The sequence below is a fragment of the Chamaea fasciata genome, unplaced genomic scaffold, assembly GCF_029207755.1.
Source record: "Chamaea fasciata isolate MVZ Bird 193981 ecotype frontalis unplaced genomic scaffold, bChaFas1.0.hap1 SCAF_1, whole genome shotgun sequence".
NCBI classification, from domain to species: Eukaryota; Metazoa; Chordata; class Aves; order Passeriformes; family Sylviidae; genus Chamaea; species Chamaea fasciata.
The window spans coordinates 109,208,830-109,232,764 of NW_027094086.1; the positions used below are offsets into that span (position 1 = coordinate 109,208,830).

The 23,935-nt window shown below is 42.4% G+C and overlaps 2 protein-coding genes across 7 annotated transcripts in view; one reads left to right on the plus strand and one right to left on the minus strand.

Annotated features, from left to right (window-relative positions):
• Positions 1 to 4,221: 4,221 nt before the first annotated feature.
• CCR9 (C-C motif chemokine receptor 9) lies at positions 4,222 to 5,937 on the plus strand. Its single transcript, XM_066189482.1, has 2 exons — positions 4,222 to 4,289; positions 4,774 to 5,937. The coding sequence occupies exons 1-2, from the start codon at positions 4,272 to 4,274 to the stop codon at positions 5,935 to 5,937; spliced, it is 1,182 nt and encodes a 393-aa protein (XP_066045579.1). The 5' UTR covers positions 4,222 to 4,271.
• Positions 5,938 to 9,494: 3,557 nt separating this feature from the next.
• Positions 9,495 to 23,935, minus strand: part of FYCO1 (FYVE and coiled-coil domain autophagy adaptor 1) — a 44,780-nt gene continuing 30,339 nt past the window's right edge. For 3 of the 6 annotated variants that reach the window (XM_066193159.1, XM_066193144.1, XM_066193145.1), the window contains 6 exons: positions 19,962 to 20,045; positions 17,769 to 17,828; positions 17,028 to 17,117; positions 15,154 to 15,364; positions 13,782 to 13,891; positions 9,495 to 13,332 (listed from right to left, as the gene is read on the minus strand). In XM_066193159.1, coding sequence (XP_066049256.1) covers positions 13,257 to 13,332; positions 13,782 to 13,891; positions 15,154 to 15,364; positions 17,028 to 17,117; positions 17,769 to 17,828; positions 19,962 to 20,045 — 631 coding nt within the window. In that variant the 3' untranslated portion in view covers positions 9,495 to 13,256. The remainder of the gene's footprint in view (positions 13,333 to 13,781; positions 13,892 to 15,153; positions 15,365 to 17,027; positions 17,118 to 17,768; positions 17,829 to 19,961; positions 20,046 to 23,935) is intronic. The other 3 variants (XM_066193176.1, XM_066193168.1, XM_066193149.1) reach the window with 2 other exon arrangements.

Consider the following 23,935-nt stretch of genomic DNA (forward strand, 5'->3'; position numbering starts at 1 on the left):
GACTTTAAACCTGTTTTATTTTTGTGGAGGAAAAGTGCTGCTACACTTATGGTATTGTAAATAATATTTTTTTTTCCTTCAAGCTCTGTGTTTGCAACCCATCCTTACAACCAAAACTGTTATTTCAGCTGTTGAGAGTTTACCTGTGCAGGCCTGGGCCGATACATTTTTGTGATGAATGTTCTAATCGCCAGGGCCAGTCAGGGAGTTTACAAGCTGTTTTTTTGCTTTAACTCTTCATCTTTCTGAAGAGAAGGAAAATTTTAATGACTGTACCCATGCTGGAACAAGAAGACGCTTTTGTTTGCTTGTTATGGAAATCCCCAGGGACCCCTGTGTGTAATCTACATAAGCAACTAACCTGTCTGGAATTGCAATCAGAGGCACTGATCTCACCCACTGCAAATATCGTCCTCATAGAGGACAGTGAATTGCAGCCACAGCCTCTCCCCTAAACAGACCATCTGAGGAGTTATTGAACTTCTCAAACAGCCTGCTTGAAATGAGGCAGCTCAATGTCCTCCTTTTACCCAAGGAAAGAAAAATAGGTATGTTAAAAGATGGATTTACTGCAAACATGGTGCAGTTTTCACCATGAAAATAGGAAACTACTTGGTCAGGCTCAGCAGAGGCTGTAACCCCAAGTTTTGTTCTATTTCTGCAAAATCTGTTTCTGCAAAATCTGTTTCTGCAAGACCTACCAGCATCCGATCAACACATCAAGCTAAGTACTCTGTCTATAGTACCTGCAAAAAATGAAGAGCTATAAAAATCATCCACAAATTGTGCTTAAGCATCCCAAAGTTAAAAAGAGGACATAGAAGAAATGCTGCTGGTTTTAATTTTCTCACTTTAAACAAAACGAAAAACAGTGTTTGACTTGCAAGTTGTCTTGATGAACATGAAAGCAATATATTTGTTAGGAAAACAGAGATGCTTTGTTTTCCATCAATATGAGCTGAAGGGAAGTCACAAGTTATCTCACAATGCATGCTGGTGTTGCAAGAACTGACAGCCTTGTCTCTGATTTTGCTTGAAAGGATTTATCTGTGGATGGCATTGAGTGAGGATACAAATCAGGAACCAGTTTGGCAGAAATTTGGTAAGAGGACTAACATTCACACTGTTCTGCTTCTGTTCCCATTCTTGGGGGCAAAAAAGCTGCTGTTGTCAGCAAAACTCACTTAACAGATGTCATGTGGCAGGAGAGTAATGAACAGGATGAGCAGCTGCCCGTGTCCTGCTCTGGAGGTTTATCTACCTTGGGGGGTTTTAGTACAGTGGGACTGGCTCTGTAAAGTGGTGGGTTAAGTTATTACTTTGCTTCCAGGGAGGATTAAACTAAGGCTGATTAAAGTCACTTAAATCCTGAACATGAGGGCTCAGATTCCTGGAGGAGAGACCAAAGAATGTGAACCTTTGCATCAGAGGCCTTGCTCATGGGCATGCCTTTACCCTACTGCAGTTAATGTAGCTCTCCCAAAGCCAAATCACCTTGCCTTATACCAAGGGCCAAACTACCTTGAATTAAGGATAATTACCGTGGATGCACTGTCAGGCAGCCATTTACAAGTTCAGAGTAACTCATCCCTTATCCCAGAGACTATGGCTGTGCTTTCACATGTGCTTTCCTTAGCAGGGGCCCTGGGGTTTGGCTGAGATCTACTCCCCCTCTTCTATTTTTCTAGAGTATGGCCCAGGAGGTGGAAGAGGCCAAGTCCTCTCCAGTGGTATTGTCATACAGACCTGTGCCTGTTTCGTTAAGAGTTTCAAGATGACAACCAATTGCTAGAGATACGCAGACACCTTAAGAGGAGATTTTGCAGTTGAATGTGGAGCATCCTGGGCTTCTTCCCCTTGGAAGGAGATGCTTTGCTGATGACATGAGCATGATGCCAAGTAACAGCAGAGTCCAACCCAAAATTAGGCAGAATCACTGTTCTCTCCATAATTGGAACTGAGCCGAAATTGTGATTTGGAGATTTCCTTGAAGTGTGAATGAAACGAGCATTGGTCACAGCTGAACACCATCGTTAAAGCAAAACCCCATCATGCTCAGGCTTCCTGCAGGGAGAGGAACTTAAATCAGCATCATTTGTATGCCAGCTTACCAGAAATAAGACATAAGATGTGCAAGTTCATGCTTTTATTAACCACTTCTCACTCCCTTCCTTTTCAAAGTCTTCCCTGCCACACTCTTCTGGATGGGTGTCACATAAAGATGTGCCACCAGCAGGGACTTTATGGGACTGCCTGCCATCTTGCCCTGAGTCTCCCCACTTTTTGTAGCAGGAATAGCCTGACCTTTCTTCTTGAAGGTGGCATACTTCTGTTTTGCTCCATTTTGCTGTTGTTTGCAAAGCACCTGGTGTTGCTGGGCATGAGACAGAGCCTGCAATCTTGGCTTCTTCCCAGCTGGCAGCCTTGGCAGACAGCAGTAGGAAGCTGTGACCGTGGGTCAATCTGGAGTGGGCAGGACTAGACCCAGCTCCTCATTCCTGTCCCAGCTTCCCAAAAAGACATTGGAAGCTGCCCAAAGGCACCCAGTTCTTGTTCAAGGGTATTTTTTTCTCCCCAGTGAAAGTGTTTTGCAGCAGGACACAGCCTAGCAGCAACCTCTGATTTGCCCTGTACTAGATGATGCACATGAGCAGAAAATTGATGGTATGAGACCAAAATTGTCCTTTTGGTATCAAAAGAGCTTACCAAGAAAAAAAAAGAACCCAAAATAAGAAATAAAAAAATTAAAAAAAAAAAAAGAGAAGATTGCCACCTGTGTTAGAGCCACCTAAAACACGAAAACCACAGAGTAAATAGTCTACGACAAATCTAATCAGGCTGAGGCCCCAGGAGCACACACTCACCTCAGCCTACAAAAAGGTTAATTGTAGGTGTAAAGAGCAAGCATCACATGCAGAGTGTGACTCTTGGATGCCACATCCAGGCTGGCCTTCCTGCAACAACTGTCCCAATGAATACCCTCATTCCTCCACTATTCATATCTCTCTTTCCCACAAGCTGCCTCCGTGAAAAAGAAATTGAATTACAAATCACCTTCCCCTCCCCGCCCCCCCCTCCCCCAAGCTGGCCCAGTTACAATGATCTTTTTGTTTGCAATTTAGGGTAGGTCTGACAGCCAGAAGAAAACAATGTAAAGAAGCTCCCTGGGGATACACAGCTTTGTACCGTTCACCAGATGCTTCAATGACATGGTAGAAGTGAGTTCTGGGGAGAAATCAGGAGCTCACTGACTGCCTGCTGCCAAACACAGCCACAGGTGCTTTTAGTGAGCCCACAGTGAGCAGTCAGAGGGAAGTCAGAAAATGAACATGGGCCATTTCCCCTTGGAGGAGGTTTGGCTCCATCTGCTTCTCGTCTGCTGTGGTCTCTGCTAGGTGACTTGTCGGTTACATGAGCTGCTTTTGAAGGGTTCTGGAGGAAAGGTCTGTGCTAGTTGAAGGTCCCCAGTAGCACTGACCCACCTTGTGTTGTCACCAGGCTTCATCCCCAGGAATTATTCTGGACAAGCTAGTGCAGAACATGTGGAATACTTAGGTGTATTTGTCTTGCATCGAGCGCACCAGGCTCAGCTACCTTTTGTGATGGTGGACCGACCAGAAAAGCAATCTGCAGCAGAAAAAGCCTAATATTTTCTTGTTTACTGAGGCTTAGTGATCAGCTTTGCAGGCCAACAGCAATGGACACTGTGCCTGAACTCACAGATGAGAAAGAGAAGTTGCAGGCAGAGATTATTCACTTGTTGCAGAGGCTGCAAATATTTAAGACCGAAAAGTACTACTAAGGCCAGGTACTTTTCCTTCTTAGTTGCTAGATAATTTAAGAGGAACATTTCAATTTTTCTCAGGAATCTTTTGCAAGATACAGTGCTTTTAGATTACTTTTTATGTGTGCACACTGGGGAGTCTGCAGCTTGTTAAAAATGAGATTGCTGTGACTATAGTACATCAAATGACTTAATCAGCACAGTGCCATAGAGAAGCTGAAGACCTAATGTAGGCTAAATGTAAATTTGTTAAATGGAAATAACTAAATAATTCAAATCAGCGACATCAATTTCTGTGTGGTTTGTTCATCTTCCGGCCAGACTTGTTTCAAAGAGTTGAGGTTTTTATTACAAGTAGAAGAAGAAGAAGTACAAGGAAGAGAGTCACAGCCCTGCTTCAGAGTTGTTTCAAATCAGTTGTTTTCCCCCATCTTACCTCTCCAGGCTACAGAGCTGCCTTCAGGACCGAGGAGAGAACTGGCTGAAGATGGCAGCTGCAAGTGTAGTGAGTATACAGCTGTGTCACTGTTCATCTCCTTTTCTTTCCCCTGCTCTTTGCCTCCATCAGTTTTCTTCTGCCTCTTTCAAGCCACTGGTACCATCCCAACGTAGCAGTAACACAAAGGCTTCTTCTCCACCTCTTTCCAGGTTGGACATTTTGCCTTTTGTTATGTATTTGAAGTCAAGTAAACCATGTTTTGAATTATCTGACAGAGATAATGCTTTCACCACCTGCCATTTTAATAACTGAAATTGGCTGGATGTCGTGAACTGCTCTTTTTATGCGTTTCTCACTTAATTGGTCATTTTTATAAATCTCTGCTGTGCTGCACACTTCAAGCAATTTGAAATGACCTGTTTCACTGGCAGCCTTTGAACTTTCTCATTTAAATGGAATACATTAGGCATCTTCAATTGCATCTGGTAGAGGGGTAAATGTATGCTTTACTGAGCCTCTCAACACAAATTTACTGGATGTCATATTGCAGGTCACACATCCTGGCAAGGCTAGCTTGGATTACTACAGGAATGACAGCATGGTGCTGTCCCTGTGTGAAAGCCCAGTGAACAGCACAGACTTCATGTGCGACAAGAGGCAGGTGAGGCAATTTGCTCAAGCCTTCCTGCCGGTGTTTTTTTGGCTCCTCTTTGCTGTGGGCACAGTGGGGAACACCTTGGTCGTGCTTGTCTATTGCAAATACCACTTCAGGAGGAGCATGATGGATTGGTACCTGCTGCACCTGGCCATTGCCGACCTCCTGCTCCTCTTCACCTTCCCCTTCTGGGCCAAGGCTGCTTCTGATGGATGGATCTTTAAGGACTTCATCTGCAAAGTTGTCAACAGCATGTATAAGATCAACTTCTATGGCTGCAGCTTGCTTCTAACTTGCATCAGCTTTGACAGGTACATCACTGTAGTCCAAGCAATGAAAGCTAAAACTTGCAGGCGAAGGTGGTTCCTGCGCAGCAGGCTCATGTGCCTGGCTGTCTGGCTGACATCTGTGGGCCTGTGCATCCCAGAAATCATTTACAGCCAGAGCACACAGATGGGTGATGTAACAGTTTGCAAAATTATGTACCCACCAAATGTCAGCGTGATCTTCAGAGTTATGGTCCTGGCCTTGAAAGTCATCATCGGGTTCTTCTTCCCGCTCCTTGTCATGGTAATTTGTTACACTCTTATCATCAACACCCTCCTACAAGCCAAAAGATTCCAAAAGCAGAAATCGCTGAAGATTATCACCATGATCATCACTGCTTTCCTCCTCTCTCAGTTCCCGTACAATATTGTTTTGCTGGTCAAAGCCATCAACACCTACACCGGCGTGGTGCACAGTTGTCAGGCTGCCAACCAGCTGGACATTGGGCTGCAGGTCACCCAGGGCATCGCCTTCTTCCACAGCTGCCTCAACCCCTTCCTCTATGTGTTTGCTGGCGAGCGGTTCAGGGTGGCACTGGGCAGGATGATGCAAAGCTGTGGCTGCTGCTGGAGCAGGGCCCAGGAGCAGTCCTCTGCCTGTGACAGCCTGGAGCACAGCTCAAACTGGTCCTTTGCCATGCTGGGGAGGCGGCAGATCAGGAACTCACTGATCCTCAACACTCACTGGACCTCCTCTGTTACGTCCCCTCCTTGCAGTCGTCCTGTAAGTTAGTGCTCACCTTCTCCTCTCCAGAGAAGCACCAAGCTTTTTGGAAACCACCTGTACACCCCAAAGATTATCCCAGAGGGGCAGAAAGGGTTGGGGACCTGTACTTGATGTGCGGGACCCAACTGAGGGTTGCTGACTGAGAGAACAGGAAACCTTTGTCAGGTGGCAGCAAAATGGAACCATACTCGCTATAAACAGAACTAATAGATGTCAAAAACTATCTTTGTAACAGCTGGCCCATCTGCAGCTCAGACCACAACCTGAAACAACAAGTCCTGCAGCAGTAGATAAACCCAGCTATGGCAGCAACAGAGGCAGATGAAGCGTTCTGTCCAAAGGAGGCAGCAGGAGGGGGTTCAGCCTTCATTTGCTGTCATACCAAGTTCCCCTGTGAAGGTGGCCTGACTTGGGAGCCCTGCCAGATTCCTACAGCAGACCCCATCCTGTGAAAAGGAGAATGTTCTTTAGCTCTGACACTGCTTTGTTGCAGTGAGCAATTGCTGCTCTCTGTGCCTGGGCAAATGCAGCTCTGTGTGGCTGTATAGGTGGTTTTTCTTGCAAAGAAAAGCCAGTTGTTCATGTGCATAAAGTGGGCGTTGCAGAATGTGATCTGTCATTCTCCTGTATTTTAGCTGTGTGATGTCAGGTACAATGGCTCCTGTTTTGATACTCAAAACAAATCGTCCCTCACAATAAAAAAATTAAGGGCTTCAGAGACATTGAGTTGTTTGTCCCAGGGATATTTGCTGTATGGTGTAAAGCTGTCATAAACCAGAACACAAAAACCAAACCCATAATTCAACTGACTGCCAGTTATGCACCAGTATCTTTGGAAAATATATTGAATATAGGGCCAGAAAGACAGGGAGTAATTAAGTGCCAAACATAATGAAATTTGGAAAGAGACATCAGATTGTGGAGGCTGCCATTCCCGGAAGTGATGTGCTGTAATGGACCCCAAAACCCGAGTTCACGGGGCATCATTTATCTGTTCCCCCTTACTAATCCCCTCACAGGGACATGGCCTCACCTCTCCTGCCTGAACTGCAGCCTGCACCTGCCACTCTTCAATTGCAGGGTGTAGTGCTCAGAAGGGTTTGTTTTAAATAATCTCATTTAACCTGGTTTGCCTTCTGGTACTTAGCTCTTCCAGGGAAAAAGAATTTTCATTGTACATTTATCATTAAAGCATGTTGGTAAACAAGAGCTTTCTGCAAAGTTTGGTGCTGCTTTTCTAGCTAATAGGGCAGATGGGGTTCAATTTTCATATACATTTATTAGGGGTTTTTTTACATTTTCCTTAGGAAGAAAAATGGTCAAAGATGTACATATTTTTTACTATATGTGTAAGAAGGGTGTGGGTTTTTTTGTCATTTGTGCTCAGCAAACAGAAGCCAAAATTAAATAAAGGCACTGCCATACACACCAAGGGAATGAACTGGTTGTTTCTTGTCCACACATCCTTTCCCAGATTGGATCTGTACACATAACCTGTTTGCAATCACAGCTTTTACCCCTCTCAAAAGAGGCCAAATGAAAACTTTGCTAAGGGTTTATTACAAATATCTAAGCTTTGTGGTGCGGAGGCTGCAGCTGAGAACCCCACAGGCACCAGAGCAGGTTTAGGCTCTTGAGGCAAGGGTTGGGGTGCACTCTGGGGAGGCAGGGCAGGTTTCTGAGAGCAGGGGAGGACGGAGCACATTGGGGGCAGATGCTTCCCCACAGCAGCTCAGTCCCACTACCCCTTCCTGAGACTGGGGGTGACGGTGCTCTTACACAGAGGGTTCTCCTGGCCCCCAAAGAGCCCTTGAGTTATGCAAACAAATAAGTGTGCAAACCTTAGCTGCTGCAAGTTCCTCTTCCCTGCACTACATCTCACCAGCCCCAGGAATTTGAACTTCGTGGCCATCTCAAAGAAAGTAAAGCTTCTTCAGTCTCCAAAACACTGTGGGAAATATTCACACTTGATCAGCAGGTGAAACTGCTGAGGGTGGTGAAACAGCAATGAGCTTGCAGCAGTTTGGGGTGACGGGGTTGTCCCTGGGTCACGCACATCCTGCTCTGAGTCTGGCTGCTCCCATCACTTTGCCAGGAGAAGCTGGGGACCAACCCCCCTGGGGGCAATTTTCCCTCTTGGGATTTGTTTCACCATGGCTGCCTGCAGTCCAGCAGCTGCTGGTAGCTCCCCAAGCTGCTCTCACCATACAAACTCTGGAGGAAGCTGCCTCCCCACACACCTCTGACTGCAGCCTCATCACCAACCCTTCTTGTTGGTCAGCACACAGCAGGGACTCAGTCATGGAGGTGTCTTCTGCCATTACTCCCTCTTGCATCTGCTGGGGGCCTCTGCCAGCAGCACAGCTCCTTGTGGTCAAACCCTTCTTGGGCTCCTCTGTCCCTCTGCCCTGATATTTTACTTGGATTTATCCTACCACAATCCCTTTTGTGCCTGGCTAGGGTGTCCCCAGCCTTCACCTGATGCTTTCTTCCAGGATGGGTGGTTTCCTCACAGGCAAAGGATATTGCCTCCCTTGCCCCCTGAGCAGTCCCAGGGGACTCTGCTCATGCTTTACGCACAGCTCTAGCAGGATGGGCACCATGCAGTTGCTGAAGTCCTGGGAGAGGCCTGAGATCTTCCATAGCTTGGGTCTCCTCCCTTCTCTTTGAGGCCTTTTTTTCCTAGCTGTTCCCAGGTTTGGGCTGTAGCCTCCTACACAGTTGCTCTTCTTTGAAGAGGCAGTTGGACTCGTCCCTGCCCCATGTGCTGTGTTGTCACCATGGTGCTGGCAGTCATGTAACGGCACCAGCCTGCTTGTGGGACAGGGGCAGGAAGCTGGGAGAACCCATGAGAAACTTTCAGTCTCTGCAGGCAAACCTGCCTACCTGGTGCCTCCTGTGCCTGAAACAGGCACGTCTTTATACAAGCATCTCTTCCAGAGAGCAGAGAAGTGAGAGAGGGGTGTGAAAGTACAGGAATTATTACTGTATTTGGACTTCAAAGCATCCCTGTGACACTTCAAGGATTAATGCAGAGCATACCATGACCTTGCAGCAGCTCCACATGGTCCCCACAGAGAAATGTTATCCTGTATGTGCCAAGGCCTGTTTTTGGGGCACAGACCAAGAAATATAAGGCAGAAGTAGGATTAGAAGAGCCTTTCCCCTAGCACCAAGGGAGGGGCTATTACCCAGTATGGATAAAAATGTATTACTGCAGATGGACACAAAGACTTTCCACAGCTGCAGCATTTCCCTGCAGAAATGGGTACAGCAAGGTATGGTCACTTACACATGTACTGGCTTTATGTAAAACTCACTCTGCAGGTCCCTCAACCTCCAGATTAGGCTTTGCTGGAGCCTCTCCTAGAGGGAAGCTTCTGAATGTGGCCCCAGGACTCCAGATGCCTCTGGAGATGCTCAGAAACTTCTATTGGTAATTGTAGCTTTGAAATGAGGGTATGGCACAATATAAATTTCATAAAAACTCCAAGTAGATTATACAGTCATCAGACGTACCTTCCAAAAAAAGTCATCCCTACGAAGCAAAAAAGGGACAAACATTCACAATGATAAAGAATTTTATTCTTAAATTCCTGAGGTTAAAAAAGGAAAAATAAAAGCATCAAGAAAAACATTCCAACACAACCATTTACATTTCTGTAACTGTACAGACACTGGTATACATGATTTTTCCCATATCTGGAGCAGGAAATTTGATGTGAACAGGGCTTGCAATTCTTTGGCAGTTAAGACCAAAAGATGCTTTTGAACAAGTTACAACCTCAGTGATTGAGCATAATTAAACCTATAGTGCAATTTCTGTTTTAGGAAAGAAGTCAGGCTTTTGTAGCTTTGCTATTTGGTAACGTGGTACACTCTTGTGCAATACCTCTTCCATTTTTCATAAAGAAACATTGAGTAATGTTGAGTAAAGGAACACTGTCATTTTCTTGAAGAAACTATATTCTTTCCTTCACATAAATCTCTCTGTAACAAAAAATCTTACCCTCCGTATCTCCTTACCCTTTCCAGCACCCAGAAAAACATCTAATTGCTTATGGTGACCACAATGTATAATCTCTTTGTCCTATGAATGTGACATCTCCTTCAATTAATTTCATGACCAGTTGAAAATATTTTTCTCTTTATTGCATTCCTGCAGATAATAAAAAGCCCAATTCCACAAATCACCTGAGCACCTATAAATACACAGATTTTTCAGCATTGCTGGCATAGCTCATATGAACAAGTATTTTATGAATGAAAGAATGAGTTGCTTGAATTAAATAATCTCTTGCACAATGAAATAATCTCTTGTACAAGCCGGCCCTTGTGCAAAGTCCTTTAATGAGTTTCCATGATTCCAGTAATGAACTGTCTAGGACATTTAAACAAAAGGTCTCTACTAATGTGAAGTTCTTTACTGTCTCTGCACAGCCTCTTCCAGCTGTTATGATGGGATTACTGCTCCTGGGAAGCTTCCTTGAACTGCTGCCCTCCTGTCCACTTGCACCTTACCAGCCTGATATTTCATCATTGAAACTTTTTCTCTTTAAGTACTGTCTTTGTTCAGAAGCAAACATCTTCTTTTCATCTTTAAACTACAGGTTCTGACTCCCACTCTGAGCCCTCTTGCAGAGAGAAAAAAAAAAATAGCCAGAAAATTACTCTCAAAGGGTAGGAAAACCTGAAGAAAAGGGACCATAAAGACACAAATCCTAAATGGGAATAATCCAGTGGATTTACTCCCCTTCTCCCAAACATAGCTAGTCTCAGGAGTGCCTACATGAAAGACCTCCAGGGAAACATCTGGCTTACTACATGGAGACAATTATTTTAAGAGCTACATGAACAGGGGCTTAAAAATATTTGCCACAGAATAAAGTAATGTCAAGAACTGGATATGGAGAGGAAATCAAGAGGCAAGGCTGTCAAATTATTTTTGGTAGGGAGACTTCAAATACTTTTTAACAGAGATGTCATATTTTGGCTGAAGATACTTGACAGTGTCCCTTTACCTTACATTTGGCATTTTAAGAAAGATATCCCAGTAAAATTAGTATTCTAAGTAAACAACAGCAAAATGTTTTTAAAAACCACACCTAAATGCTTAAAAGAAAACTGCAGCAGACTTCAGTAACAGCTCAGTGAAATTGTATAGCATATGGTACACAGTACTCCATTTTTAAGCAATAAATAATCTCTTCTTGCCTAATTAAATATAAAACATAGCTTCAAGACTGAAATATGCTGTAATTCTTGAACCAATCTGTGCCATTTATTGCTGTTTATTGATTGAGATCCATCAGTCTCTTGTCCATCTCATTTTCATGCACACAACTAGGTCAGGGCTTAAGTGCACTGCAGCCTTCAGGAGTTTGCACCTTCCACTGATGACTCTGCCTGGCAGAGGGTTGGGAGCACACCAACACCATGGGGAAAAAGGCAGCTGAAGGCAAGGGAATGCTATCAATGAGCCAGAGACCTAAATCCTAGGTGCTCCATGAAAAGTAGTCATTCTTCCACAATCTTTTTCAAGATCACTGTATTATATATTGTTAACAACTGGAACAAATTATGAGCAACCTTTGGCTTTAACTGCAATTGTTTTCTTTTCTGTGATCATAAATTTCCCTCTGCCTCAGCTGCTCCTGTGTTAATGTCCAACACTTGGTTTGTGATCTCCACCCTTTAAACAAACAGCCTTTTGTGGTGGGAGATCCTTTATGGGTGTTGGATTGGACAAGCAGAACATAAACACCAGCTGGCCTCTCCTAACCACCTTCCCTACCTGCGTTCATTCCTCCAATTCCCTCTCCTTGCTTTTACATTTACAAGTTTGCCCCTTTCCTCTCCCCAAACCATTTGCTTCAGTTTATGCTTGCCCTTTTTTCTTCTTTCCCCTCATGCTTTATTTTCTGTCTCCCACCATGACCCCTGCATGCCAGCTACAGCTGCCACCAAGTCTCTGCAGGGTTCCTCAGAGGTTGTGCTGGTCTTCTACCAACTGCTGCACTAAAACCCTTAAGGTCTGAGGTTTCTTTGGGAGAACAGTAACATGAGAAATCAGACACACTTAAATTATGAAGAGGGCTGGTTGGGAGACAGAGCTTTTCTTCTTTCTCCTGCCAAATGTTTTGCCATTCTATTGAAGACAGGTTCTTTTATACAGAAAAATCCACTTTCAGGTATTTTGACAAAAAGGTGAAACTCTATACAGAGAGCAGATGGTTTGCATAGAGATTTTGTATAAGTGAGAACCCAATCTTCTCTTACAAGGCAGTGTTAACAGCCCCCAAATCTGAGATGGAAAGTCAGCAGTTGGATAGGGCAACTGCAAGGCTTAGGAAAGGGAACACCACTGAGTGCAGAGTTCACCAGGCCTGGATATGCATTCCACTTTGGATGGATGTTTTGAGACTGGTTCAAACATTATTGCTGCCTTCCATTATTGCTGTGGTCTAGAGAGAGACGCTGCTGATCTCCTCAGAAACTGTGCTTTCCTGTGAATGCGGATGACTAAGGTGCTAAGGCAGGAAAAAGGAATGCTCCTCTTCCCAATATCACCAGTGAGCAGTACTTTATTCCACAGGGGATGTTCTGCATTCTGCCACTGGTGCTCATTGTAGAAACTGGGTTCCCAGGGCCAATGTACAGAGTACGGTGAGCCGAAGTGAAAGGAGTTGCTGCTTCATGTTTATTATTTTGTAACTGGTATTCAGTGCCAAAGCATTGGAAGAAGCCAGTTAAGACTTACCAAATCTTAGCCCAAAACGTATAAAACTCCTATGGCTTGCTGCTTATAAAACTTGGAAAAGATAAAAAAATTCCAGATGGATTACAATATTTGCGTGTGCAGACTGAAGTATTGCATAATTGCTGCTCTGACTGTAAGGGCAGCACAGCAGAACAGAGATGGTTATCTTTACACCTCAGTGAGGAGGTAAAAAATAGGTATTTTTCTTTAAATTTCCTTTTGAAGGATATTTTTGGGAGAAAAATAGCTCAATTTTCAGCAGACAATTTCAGTTTGCATTTAGACACCCCCACACTTATTTTTCTCCCCACTGAAAAAAACCCCTGGTTATTATTGACCTGTTAAACCAAACAACATGGCTTTTCAGCAATCTGTACATAGTACAGAACCATTAGTGTTCCTGAAAAGGCTTCCATTTTTAGTGTACACATCTCCTCTTAAGTGCATTAGAACTATTGCATAGTTTCAAAGTCTTCAAACACAGCGGTAATCAGAATGCTTACACATGTACATAAATAATAGCATATCTTAAACATTTAATTAAAAATACAGAATATAGTGAAGGCTATGGGAAATCACTTCCATCATAGATGACAGGTCGCTCAACAGCCAAGTGATAAAACACTCTTTTTGAGATAAACCTGTCAAGGAAAGAAAGAGAACAAAAAGATCATGTTAGCTGAAGCCAACAAGAGAGGAAGCCTTAAAAGCGTATTCGTTCTTTCAGCTTACACTTGGGCAAAAAATTCACTGTTGTAAAAAAGAAGTATGCCTGTGCAATGGCCGTCAGGTTTGTTTCTAAAAAGATGACAATCCTGACTAAACTGTCTTGGAATGAGTCACAAATTACTTGTTTACTTCTGTTAACCCTCCTAGATGTTCAGAAAGAAGAGTGGAATTCTGCTGCAGGGGTAGGAAAAAAAAAAAAAGGCCAAACAAGAAGAAGAGACGAAACTCTTGAAGACCTCTTGGCAAGCAAGGAAAATTTTCTTATACTTATTTCTATATGCCGGAATAATGGTACATCTGATCACTTCCACAGTCTGTAAAACCAAGCTTATTTCACCTTTCACTCCTGGCTAGCACCTACCTAGAGAATGTGTTGTCAAATATCAGGGTGTAGATTCCAGCATTTCTGACTTTCACCTGTCCTCTGATAGTTTCCTTATGAGAGTTGCAGCGAGTCATAGGGATAAGGACCTGGAATTCAATACAAATCCAAATGAAGTTTGCTATTTGCCCTATAAACTGGCATTTTCTTTCAGAAAACCTTGATTTCAGCCACCTTGAAACTCCCAAAGTGCATCTATGCCTGCAAAACTAATTACTCTAACTGATTAGCATTAAAAACTCACCCAAACTAAAATCTCACAGTGAGACTTCTATTTTCCTTTGATTATATCTTTACAGCACTAACCTATGGCTATTAATCTCTGCTTTAGAGACAGAATCAAATCCTGAACTTTTAAATGCTAATCTAAGAAACTTTAGTAACTTCAGCAAGTGGTACATTAAATCCACATATCCAAGAGCAGGATTTAGCTAAAAATATATTTTAATGTATGTTTTTATACTCCCTGTGTAATAAAATAAGTTTTCTCAGCAAATCTTAATTGTTTATCAGATCTTACAGCAAAAGTGTGTGTATCTGTGGTTCTATGTGTGTCTTGCTGTAAAGCACTAGCACAGCTGTCAGAAGAGCAGCTGACATAGACCAAGGATGACCCTATAAAACACAAAGTTTTACCAAAGAATTATATCAGGACAAAAGCAGCATTCACACTTCATTCAGCTTTCAGATTAAGAAAAAGAGATATTTTACATGGAGTTAATAACCATGCAGTGAATTAACACAAGCTATATAAATGTCTTATTCCCCAGTAAATCACAGTCATAGAGTTCACCCTACCATGGTGGATTAAACCAACAGCTGCCTGGTCTTCAGCAAAACTTTGCAATTAGTTGAGTAAAATAGATTCACTTAATGTATAATCCTCATGAAATATGGACAGCACATATAAAACCGGATACCTTGGGCACTGGCAAAGAGATTTTGCACACCACCAACACACGCAAGTATATGCTTCATTGAAAAGAAATGTAGGCAAACCAAGAAATTTATCTGCTTCCTTGTGGCTTCTACTCACAAGCCTGGCAAAACCAGATTAAAGAGTTTATAAACTAAGTGAAATTTTCAGACTTGGATGTTCAATTTTGATTAATAATACTGGGTGAATTTCAGATGCAACCAATAGAAGCTACAGGGCCTTTCAACTCAACTTTTGCAGGCAACATTAAAGATGTAGCTTTGCCTTTAGCAGAACTGCAGCTTAACCGGAGAAACAAATCCTTAATGCAATAGCAACTGGCCTTCTGGTGAAGGCCTCCTAGCAATACTTGTCAATTGCTGTAGGCTGGATGAGTGTAGAGCACCACAACCTCTAAGGAGACAAAGGCCTTACTTTGCACTGATCCAGCGGCGTGTCTTCGGACTCTTGGTAGACAACGCTGAAGGATATGCTTTTGGGGTCTGATGAGAAGATCCAGCTAATTGTTAGTCCCATCTCTGTAACAGTGATGGGAATGATACTGTAGGTGCTGGATTTGATGAACAGCTCTCTGTTGCTTTCTCCAAAATTCATGATCTCTTCTACTGTAAGGGGTAATTTCATCCTGTGAGGGAGAAATATACAATTACTTGAAGAGATCCAATCTACTTACTCAGACAAAACCACTAATCATTCATTTTTATTTTCCATCTATTCAAGGTAGACTCCACAGCATATTTGGGACAGATCCACAAGATGCATGAAAATTCAGCCTCAGAAGAAGGTAAAAACTACAAAAAAGATGACTGATATTAAGAACCTTCACTGCTCTGGCACAAGTGGATTTTGTTCACTTATTTATTTCATTTCAACTAAAGAAAACCAGTGCTCAAATAAAGCTTTTTAGAATTACTACAAATAAGAAAGGAGTGCTGCTCTCTACTGTTCCTTTTAAACAAAAAGTAAGTTACCTGGTTTATTCACCTTCCTAAGTGAATATAAAAATTTGCACAGGAAACAGGAGGGATTAGGAGTACAGGTGGATGGAATGTGAACAGCAGCTCTGTTCTGAAGCACATAAGGCTACATCTGGGTCTGTTTCACCCAGCCAAGCTGCAAAAACGCTGACTCAAAATACTTCCAGTTAAAAAGGAAATTCTAGGCATGTAGTTGATGCAGTCCTACAACATTAGATGAGCTGACTTAATTCTGGTATCTATTTAAGACTGTGAACAGTGAGGCCCTGAAGCAGGAGAACACTGGTTACTTTCTTCAGGGGAAACCTGTAATTTCTAAGATCCATGGGGTCTCATCTACATTACCCTAACTAAAACGAAGCTCATCTGTCACTCTTCAGGCCAAATAAACTGTTTGCAAATCAATGAGATCAGAGTAAACCACAGTCCTGTCGTGTCTCAGGTGATCTGTGATTTTAATAAACTAAATATCATTATTTGTTTTGCCTTACAGCCCAGCTATGATTCTAGTTACTGCTTCATTTACCTGGATCTCTGAACAGCAGCAACAAGGTTGAAACATGGACTGATTTATCTACTTGCAGTCAAAAGTTTAAAACCTTTTCTATAACTAAGGCAAAATTTCAAAGCTAGGTTTAAGGGGACAGTGAGCAAAGCTGAATTTCTCTAAGTCATGTGCATTTCCACACATCAGATTCCCTTCTTGTCTGTGCAAGTGACATGCTGTATAACTACTGCATATAACTAGGAATTTCAGAGCAGAGAATTGTGCACACACAGTACACACAGAGCTTGAGCTGAAGCTTAGATGAAGATTTTATGCTATGGCATGTATCAACCACAGCAGGCAAAACAGATTCTGGGAAGCTACGGAAAAATAACAAATACATGCTCCAAAAGGCCATTAATTCCCTCTCTTTGGCAAAGGTCCATCTAGAACTGCATTCCCTGACTTGCAGTTGCTTTCAGACGCTGCTAGAACTGCACAGTCTTCTCTCTAAACCCCCTTCATGTTGACAGCAATTTCTGCAATAAAAATAGGAAATGTTTTCTCGTGTGATGTGGACCTGTATCTTTCCTTCTTATTCCCCAGCTGCACTGAAGTTTTCTAGGACTGAAGAGAGAGGACCTGGCTCATGGCTGCTGCTCTTCGTGGTTAAGTTACACCCTCTTATCCTCCTCAGACCAAATTCTACTGTGGGACACAAATGAGCTGCTCTTCCAGGAGCCTGCAAGGCTTGGGCTCACATAGCTAGCATCTGAGCTCAGTCTTTATGCTTTCACCTGTAGCAATGAAATTGTTCTGCTTACATAATTTCTCCTGACTTCAACAAGCATATCTCAGCATCTTGAGCAACTTGCCAGTCTTCGGATTCATCAAAGGTTGAAGATGTGCTGTTTCTAGAATAAGGAAAAGAAGGAAAATCATGATTCTCTGAGTAGTATATGATCAAATACGATCTGCATGCTGATGCCTTCCTAAAACAGAAATGCTTTGATAGCCCTGATACCAAGTTCTAGGTTTCTTACTTGGCACATTTTAGTGACAAAACCGGGCACAACTTCAGCCCCCTTCTGCTCACCACTGTGCACACACGTGAAACTGTTTATATCCTGGTTTCATGAGCTAAGAGGAATACCTATATACCTCCAGAAAATCTTTTCTGCAATCATAACATACATTTCTTATTGAGACAATGACAGGTTTTGAAGATTCTCTGGCAGGTGGGATCTAGAGGGGCAGACACAAGCAAAACAGTCTGCACTTGTCCCTTAAGCAAAGCTTTCAAAAGGATAGGACATCTCCCTGGATTTAATCTGAGAGGTGTTTTACAGACATATTATCTAGTTCCTTACTCTGACAATTGTACACAAAATATATTCTATTGCTGTAGAATTGCTACCATGTGTCTTCTCTTCATACAAAAAAAATACTGCATGATTCAAACACAAATACACCAAAGATACTGTTACAAGGTAACAAAGCAGGATGTTTCCTCCACACCCGGCCAGCAGTAAAGCAAAAGGAAGAACCTGCTATCCACTCCTTACCTCAAAAAAGGTGTATGCTCTGGATGAACACTGGAGTAGCACCAGGTATGAATTACAGGGCTGGACACAGAGAAGGATGAGTTTGAGAGTCAGGAAACAAACACTATAGTTTCCAAGTAAGTTAGAGCTTCTCTGACTGATTCTTGTTCTGTTTCTCTGCTTTCCAGCAGTTTGAGACAATTAAGCTGTCGTTCCCAGAAAAAACGCCAAGGATTCTTACTTACAGGGAACCAGCTGGTTGGTTCCTTCCAAAAACCAGCAGAATCTAATAAAATGTAATACCATATGAGCTTCTGAACCATCAAGTGCAGTAATGCCCCAAGAGAGCATAACTGCCACACTTGCTATGTCTCAAAACCAATGCACAGTTCAGCATTTTCTTTTAAATCCAATGGGACGTTGCTCCACAAGCAGCACTGCTGAGCAGAAGAGCAGGAGAAAATATCTCCTTCAGGTGGCCATGAGCAGCACCTGAATATACTGTGTCAACAGATGCAATCACATGTCAGTTTAGTGCAGTGGAATTACTGTCTGGAAACAGGATGAATTTATTGTTATGACTGCAAATTAAACTGCACCCACTGTCGATACATTTCCTGAACTGTTATCTCAATATTCCTGTTCTTTTATTCTTGCAGCCTCTTGAATAATTCTTGATTTCTTCCGAGTCGCACCACAACTGTTAATACCCTAAAGAGACAGCTGGGATGTGCATAGGAGATTCAAAGTTGTAATTAAGTGCCAAAATCTGAGCTGTAACCAGACACTAGGAATGTAGGAATGAAGTACTTACTACATGTTGGTCCATAAAGGTTAGTACAACATCTGTGCAAATACTTACTGATACAAACAATTTCATTATTAACTATCTTTATACAACCAGATAAGAAAACTGAGTCTGAAAAAAAAAACCCAAAACAATAAACTAGAAAACTAAACTATAGCTTGTAAACCTACCCATATATTTTGCTTGCACAGTGAGAACAGCAACTGGCTTCATGCTGTGATCCACATAAGTCTCCCATCCCACCAGATTAGCTACAGAGGTTAATTTCACAGCCTTGAATTCATGCAGAGCAAGAGAACTACACAATTACAGGCTTTCCAGAAGTGTCAAACTCCAAGATTTACTACACAATCCCATTAGAATTCTTGATTTAATCCATTCATTTTACCTTTCATTTGGAAACCTGAAATAGAAGTTAATTCCCAGGACCAATATATGTTCCGTGTTCTCCTCTAACACATGATTTTCCTTATTCCTGCTGCTGCAACCCAGTACGTGGTTAGGTGGTTATCTTGTCACTTGGCTGTTCCAACCAATACATTCACCACACATCTAAGGCTAAGGGAATGTTAAGTCTCCTAATTTGTGTATTAAACCAAAGTGCCTCATAATCACAAAGAAAACCCTCCTTCTCTTTACGATATCTCACTGAGTCTAAGAATCTAAACTGAGGTCTGGTAGGCTATAGTGTAAGAAACAGTATCATGATTTAACTGGAGCATTTTTCCCCTGACAGGAGAATTTATTCTTGAGTGACCCATTCACCCTTTGTGTCAGCACTAAAGATGTTCCTGCAGCTTGCCAGATCCCCAGATTATGAATATGTGCCCTCTGGTATATCTATTTAAACAGTCTGTATTGTTTCCCTTCTTTTTCTTTCAAAAAGTGAAATGAAGTGGGGCTAAAAGCAGAAAGAACTGAAACATGGAAAAGACACTGCAGCAAGAAGAGAACAGCTCTGATTCAGCAAAGCCTCAAGACACAAATTGTCAGAAGCTGATAGAGCATTTTGAAGAAGTATTGCTTCATGCTTGTTCTTATGCACTTCCTCAGGCACCTGCTGTTGGTCACTGTCCCTGAGGTGGATGGTCTGGTCCAGTGTGCCTGTTCTTATACATGGAAAGTATTTCTTACAAATGATAATAAAAATACTGTGGCCAACATCATAAATGGCTGGGGAGTTTAAAGTTAGAAGTGCCCTTTAGAATTAAAACCTGAAAAGTGCTGGTTCAAATCTGGACTCAGCAATTTTCTGTTTTCATAAACACCTGAGCTCTGACAGCTGTAGCTACATGTCTGAGGTGTCAGCTTCATGTGACTGAGCAGTGAAATCCCAGAAGCCATCTGCCTGTCAGCAGTGCAATGATTTCTGGAGAGAACTTCTGTCATCCAGGTGAGAGTCTTACCGAATTGTGTGAAAGGCAGAAACCTGAAACGGAGACTGGAGGCTGTACAGAGCCCCTAACAGCTGCTTAGCCCAGCAAACACATCTGAAAATGCAAAGAAACAATCAAAGGCATTATGCTGAATAGCACCAATGATTCCCTGGGCCTGCTGTTATCTAGCAGGTCAGACCCACCCCAGGCACCCTAACTTAGTTATTAGCCTTCCTCTCCAACCCAACAAACAGCAGTGAAAATACAAAGAGGACAGAAGGAAACGATCAGAAGAAAGGACACCACAGACAGCCCATGACATGGGCAAGAAGAGAGACATGATTAGGGATGGAGCAAGGGGGATACAGAGCTCACTGAGTTTTTAACAGGGTGCAAGACAGTGTCTTGCATGAAGGTATATGGGTGGGAAAGGGATGGAAGTGTTAAGGGCAAACCCTGGTATATGTTGAGATGGGAAAGCATCACACAGACAACTGCAAAACCATGCCAAAAAAAGATGGATGGACATGAAGATCCATCACTGTGTGCTATGGGTGAGTTTCTATAAAGGAAATCCCACCTATTTCTCAAAAAAGTATGTACGACTTAGGTATGCTACATCCAGTATGAAACAAAAACAACTAACAAACAATACAAAAGGACTCCCCGGCCTTAAATCTGGTCACACTCTATCTTCAAGACAAGAGACAAAATTGAGAAAACAAGCTAGGGAAACAATAATGACAATGGAATATTTCTGTGCTCCAGGGGACAATGTGCAAAATTTTTTTGTTGTTGTTGTTGTTTTGTTATTATTGTTGGTTTGTTTTTGGTTTTGTGGGGTTTTTTTTGGGGGGGGGCGGGCAGAGTATGTTTGGGTTTTTTTGGTTTGTTTTTGGTTGGTGGTTTGTTGGTTGTTTTTTTTTTTTTTTTTTGCAGTGTGATAGGGAAAAGATTTGGAAAAGGCTCTGAGATGAAGACAGCTTTCAAACACTGCATTTGCAAAATATCCAGAACAAGCAATTAGGGATTGCCAGGGTGCTTTCAAATCCCCTTCCCAGCAGGAGGCAGCAAAGAGACAACTGGAAATCAACACTGAAAATACTGACAAGCTGCTGCCAGTATAGCCCAAATAATCTAGCCTGTAGGTCATCAAGGCTATAGCCACCTCTGTGGGTAACACTAGTTAAGATATCTTTGAATTTTCTTTTCACACAATTCTTTAGAGGCAATTAAGGGAAACTGAAGCAGAATTATAGGAGAGATAAAACAGAAGCTGTTTCTGGCCTGAGTTTACACCAGTATCCATCAGGAGCCCCTGGTCCTTTTAGCAGAGCTGCTGCCCAGCCCTCTCTGTACCACCACAGAGGCTGCTCCATCACAGAGGCTGCAGGTACCCTGCAGCCAGCGTGGTTTCTGCACCCAAGGTCCTTCACAGCTTTACAACCAAATGTTCTTCAGACTGAACCATCCAGGAGTAACAGCTACTCTCTCAGCCCACTCCCTCCAGGGGATAAATTCACACCACCCATATGTTACCACACAGCTTAGGCAATGCTGTGTCATCCTCATACCTTATTCTGCAACTGAAAATAACTGATAAAAGTAGGTGGTTATCACAACCTATTGCTCCCTTGTTTGCCAGGAACAGTTTGTGAATATTTAGCACCTTGCTCCCAGTCTGTTTCTTACAGGCACAGAAATTGCTATCACATGCAATGAAGCACAAGGGAGGACTCAGTTTTTAAAGAGCATTACACAGCCTTACATTTTTTGTGTCAGTGGTGTTCTTTCAATAAACGATGCTGCAGAAATAAGTCAAATTTGATGCTGTTTTTCTTTATACACATTTGCCAGTACTGAACTCAAGTAGTCAGAGATGCAAGCTCACTGCTCTACAAGTCAGAGTCCCAGAAGCACTCCAGCTATGGTAGCACAGGCTGCTGCAAAGATCTGCCTGCATGGGGGTTTGTTTCTCTCTCTAGTGTTTCCCTCTCTCGCAGAACCAAGGGACACTCGAACCACTGTACATTAGAACTCACTGGGTGAGGCCTTTCCGCCAATCCTAAGGATTCAGAGGTGAGTTCTGCTAATCTTTTGCTGAGTAATATCTTGTACTAGGATTAATCTCACAGAAGCATGGGTTTTGTAGCTCAGGAGAGAGGGCATTTAGCTTTTGGGCTAAATCTTTAAAAAGCCAATAAACCTATCTCATGAAGGACTTAATTTACCAGGTAAACAGCTTGCAAAGATTGCTAGTCTTAGGGTTGTTACTTTCATGTGCTGGCAACAGCCCTGACTGTAGGCCTGTTAAGGAGAGGCTTAAGGAGTTAAGCCTTTCCTTAACTTGGAGAGCTGACACTGCAAAACCCCATCAACACTTGAGAGGGAGGGTGATGGAAGGGGCTGACAGAGAATTGGTCACTCCTCCCTCTGAGAGTAATACAATCGTAGTACATTAATGAAAATTCTCCATTTTTTCAGTAACTCACTTGCAGTGGGGAAAGGAAGAAGTGCTGCCATCTGATGATGTGACTGACATCTAGAGAACAAGAAGAGGCTTAACTGAACCACAGGTTCTGAAGTACTCATTGAGACTCAAACCCTGCCTTTTGGGACAAGTCCAGCCCAAGCCAAACAACTCTAATGCTCAGAGTCTGCAACCTGAGCCTAAATGGTGAAATTTGGCAAAACAGATTCTATTTCTCTCATAGGTTTCCCCAGAAACCTTCAATCCAAGCACTAAATCACTGATGTATTAGAAAGCTTAATCCTTATACTGTTTTCAGAAGCCTCTTTGTAATTGTCTTTTGAGTATGCTTTTGAGTCCCCATCAGAATAAATGTGGTAACAGATGATATATTCAAATCCACCAGCTGTTGTGTTTGGGTCTTGACAATCCTCTTCAGAAAATAAACAGATTTGCTTTTGTCTATCATGGATGCTTTACTACAACTCTTATCTGTTAGCACTTAGGATTTTGTCTGTCTCCTGGATGCATTAGGATTTAATTATTTGCTAAGTAAAAAATCTCCATATGTCTCCTTCCAGGCTGCCTTTAAAAAGAAGGCAACATGGCAACTACAGATACTGCTAACTTTTATTATAACTTCTCCATCACTGATCTCTATGAAAACAGAAATGAGAATTTTCATATTAATAGGAGTCTTCCTGCCACATATGTATTTTGTTGTTTTCATCCTTGGCCAAGCAGAAAATGCACTGGTCTTTGTCATACTAAGTTTCGACAGGAAACTGAAGATGCTGACAGAAACTGACAGTTCTTTTGCTGAATGTGGCTATAGCTGACTGAGTTTTTCTTTGGATCCCCACTCTGGGCATACTCTACTGCTCAGAAGTGGACTTCAGGCAGCGTACATGTCATATTGTATGGGGCTTGTATACACTTAAATGTTAACTCTAATGTCTATCACCTTTGGGGCAAATTAATCTCTGTCTTGATCTGGGTGATCTCACAAGCATTTGCTGCACCACACTTTGTTTTTCGGGAGATGTTAATTTTGATAAGGCAATATGTCAGGAAGAATACGCAAACTGTCACACAGAACTGGTTCCTGAAGTGATCCAAGTGACACCTTCTTATTGTATTCCCATGCTAGCCATGGTCATCTCCTACTCACTAATTATTAAAACCTTACTGCGTGGTAAAAGTCTTCAAAAGAACAAATCTATAAAAATATTTTCAGTAGTTGTCCTGTTTATTCTTACCCAGATACCCTATACTTTCTTCAGATTAATAAACATCACAGACTGGAGCTTTAAATTGAACAGCAGCTCTGAATATGCAATTACCATAACAAAAGCTCTTGCTTATTTTTATGGCTGTCTTAACTCTCTGTTTCTTGAGGATGAAAATCAGGAAGTACTAACACAAAATTATTAAAAAATCAATGTGTGCCAAATAGCAAGTTATAGGTCAACAGTGGCAAACCACCGAAGAGGAAGGCTCTAAACTTTTACTGCTTTATACAGTGCAGTAAAGG